We start from the raw sequence: 2,300 nt of genomic DNA, 5'->3' as shown, positions 1-2,300 counted from the left end.
CTGTGCTGGGAGGGTGCAGAGCCTGGAGCAGCTGCCCAGAGAGGCTGTGGAGTCTCCTGCTCTGGAGAGATCCCAAGCCCTCCTGGCTGTGACCCTGGGCACCCTGCTGGGGGTGAGCTGCTGGAGCAGGGGGGTTGGATGAGATGATCTCCAGAGGTCCCTCCCAACCCCACCATGCTGGGATCTCCCAGAAATACTTCCCCAGACATGAGCAGCTGGTTTGCACTGACCCAGCCCAGCTCCACGTGTGTCCCTCTTACCCAGCTTGCCATACTGCTCAATCAGGTCCATCTTGGAGAGGACGTTGACATGGGGCAGCTCCACGTGCAGCATGGTGGAGAGTGAGGTGCAGAGGACAGAGATGAACTTGCCAGGGTCTGTGCAGTAGTGAGAATCCACCAGATGCACTGCAGCCAGCTGGGACAGCATGGGCACAAAGGGACAGCACAAGGTCAGACCCAGGATGAGTCCAGGAGCTTGTTTTGGAGACAGTCTGAGAAGTGGCTCTAGGACAATCTGCTCAGACCTGACTATAACCACACAGGGTCTCACACAGAGAATGTTTCCACCTACCTTCTAGCTCTTGTGTATAAAATATCCTCATGGATGAGTGCAGATACATCTATAGATGCATCTATCAGCACGTCCACACCTGGAGGATTCAGGACCCAGGGTGCTGGTGCACAGAAAGGGCTGCAAGGCCACTTAGGAGGCTGCTGAGCTCCACCAGCAGTACTGAAAATACTGAAACCTGCAACTTCTCTCCCTTTTCTCAGCACTTCTTCCTTTGCAGATGAAGTTTCCACACTTGTCTGAGCTCTGCTGGTTTTTTTGGGGTAGGAACTGGGGTGAACTCTCCTCCTGAAGGCCAGGACTGCCTCTGGATTTCCACATTCCCCCCAGGAACTCTCCTGCCCCACATGCTCTGGGGAGCAGTAACTGCAGCACGCCACACTCTGCTGGGAGAGCCAATTCTCTTGTGGTTTGAAATAATCATTAATACCTAAATTAACGAGCAGTTTGATTCCCAGTGTTTTCTGCAGCCCTGGCAACGTGGTGAGAGGTCTCTGCTAAGTTACTGCCTGTTACACAACCTTACTCCAAGTCAGAGGGAGGTGGTTGAGTCACAGCTATGCTTCTGCAGCAGAAAAGAAGCCAGTTTAAAGCTCACAGGCAGGTGTAAGGACTCCAGCCAGCATCAAAACAGCAGTGGGACCATCTTTTTTTAGTACCTACCACCTCACCTACATTTATTTGAATAAAAATCGCCTCTAATGTGCAGATTCCCAGTGACATTCTCAAGCAAATGAACCTGCCCTTCTTGCTCACACCACAGAGGGTTTGTGCCTTCATGGTTTGGCCCAAGCACAAACCAAAGGCAGCGTGAGTGAGTCAGCTGGGCTGTGGGACTCTCCTCACCCACAGCTCCCGTTGTGCAAGACAGCAGAGAGCACGTCCTGCAGCGTGCAGAGCGACCCAGCTCAGCCTTGGGACAGCCAGGCAGGGCCCCAGGTGACCCCCAGCTTCTCAGAGCTCCAAATCACAGAGGATAAGACACACAGGGTCTGTGGGGAGGGTCCTGGAGCACAGGGAGAGTGGGAGAAAAAGGTCACACTTCTGTCCAGGATCATCCCGCCCTGAACAAACCTCTCTTTTGCCAATCTGAGCATAAAATGGGGCAAAATTCCCCTGTTTCCCTGATAAAGCTGTTTCACCTGAAAGAGCAAGCAAGTAAGTGAAGCAAAGAGTCATCAGCACCCACAATGAAAAGCTGTGACCACGTGGAGCCCCAAACCTACCCTGAAATTCCACTTGGCCAGCTGAGCGAAGACGTTCTTCAGGGCGTGGTGGTGGGTGTAGAGCTCCACCTGCCCCGGGCAGTCAAACAGGTAGTAGTGACCCCTGAAGGCAGCCAGCTTCTCCTGCAGCCAGTCGAAGTTGGCCTCCAGGTACTCCATGCAGTAGATCAACCCCCCGTTGGGCCCCAGCCTCAAGCTCTCCATGACGTCGGGCAGGGTGACGAGCTCGGCGATGTCCAGGGAGCACTGGTAGGGCATCGTCTCGTTGGCAGGGTCCAGGTTGACCACGGCCACCTTGCGCCCCATCCTGCCCAGGAATTCCTGCATCCCATGGCAGTAGGTTGTCTTCCCAGAGCCTGGAGGCCCGATCACCACCTGGCCAAAAGCCAGCGAGCTCCCCCGGCTGCCCTCAGACATGTCGGCTCATTTCCTCCTGCTCCTGTCGAGAGCAAAAGGGAGAACAGCTGGTCAACATGTCACCCCATCACCCTGTCACCCCAC

At 54.9% G+C, this 2,300-nt stretch overlaps 1 protein-coding gene across 1 annotated transcript in view; it reads right to left on the bottom strand.

Annotated features, from left to right (window-relative positions):
- GPN2 (GPN-loop GTPase 2) overlaps positions 1-2,255 on the bottom strand; it is a 4,229-nt gene extending 1,974 nt beyond the window's left edge. The window contains exons 1-2 of the mRNA XM_008943968.1: positions 1,800-2,255; positions 261-417 (exon numbers count right to left, since the gene is read on the bottom strand). Coding sequence (XP_008942216.1) covers positions 261-417; positions 1,800-2,216 — 574 coding nt within the window. The 5' untranslated portion in view covers positions 2,217-2,255. The remainder of the gene's footprint in view (positions 1-260; positions 418-1,799) is intronic.
- Positions 2,256-2,300: the final 45 nt, after the last annotated feature.

This window comes from Merops nubicus, unplaced genomic scaffold, assembly GCF_000691845.1.
Source record: "Merops nubicus isolate BGI_N331 unplaced genomic scaffold, ASM69184v1 scaffold22307, whole genome shotgun sequence".
NCBI classification, from domain to species: Eukaryota; Metazoa; Chordata; class Aves; order Coraciiformes; family Meropidae; genus Merops; species Merops nubicus.
Note: the sequence above shows the minus strand (reverse complement) of the source record. Positions and strands in the feature narration are given on the sequence as shown.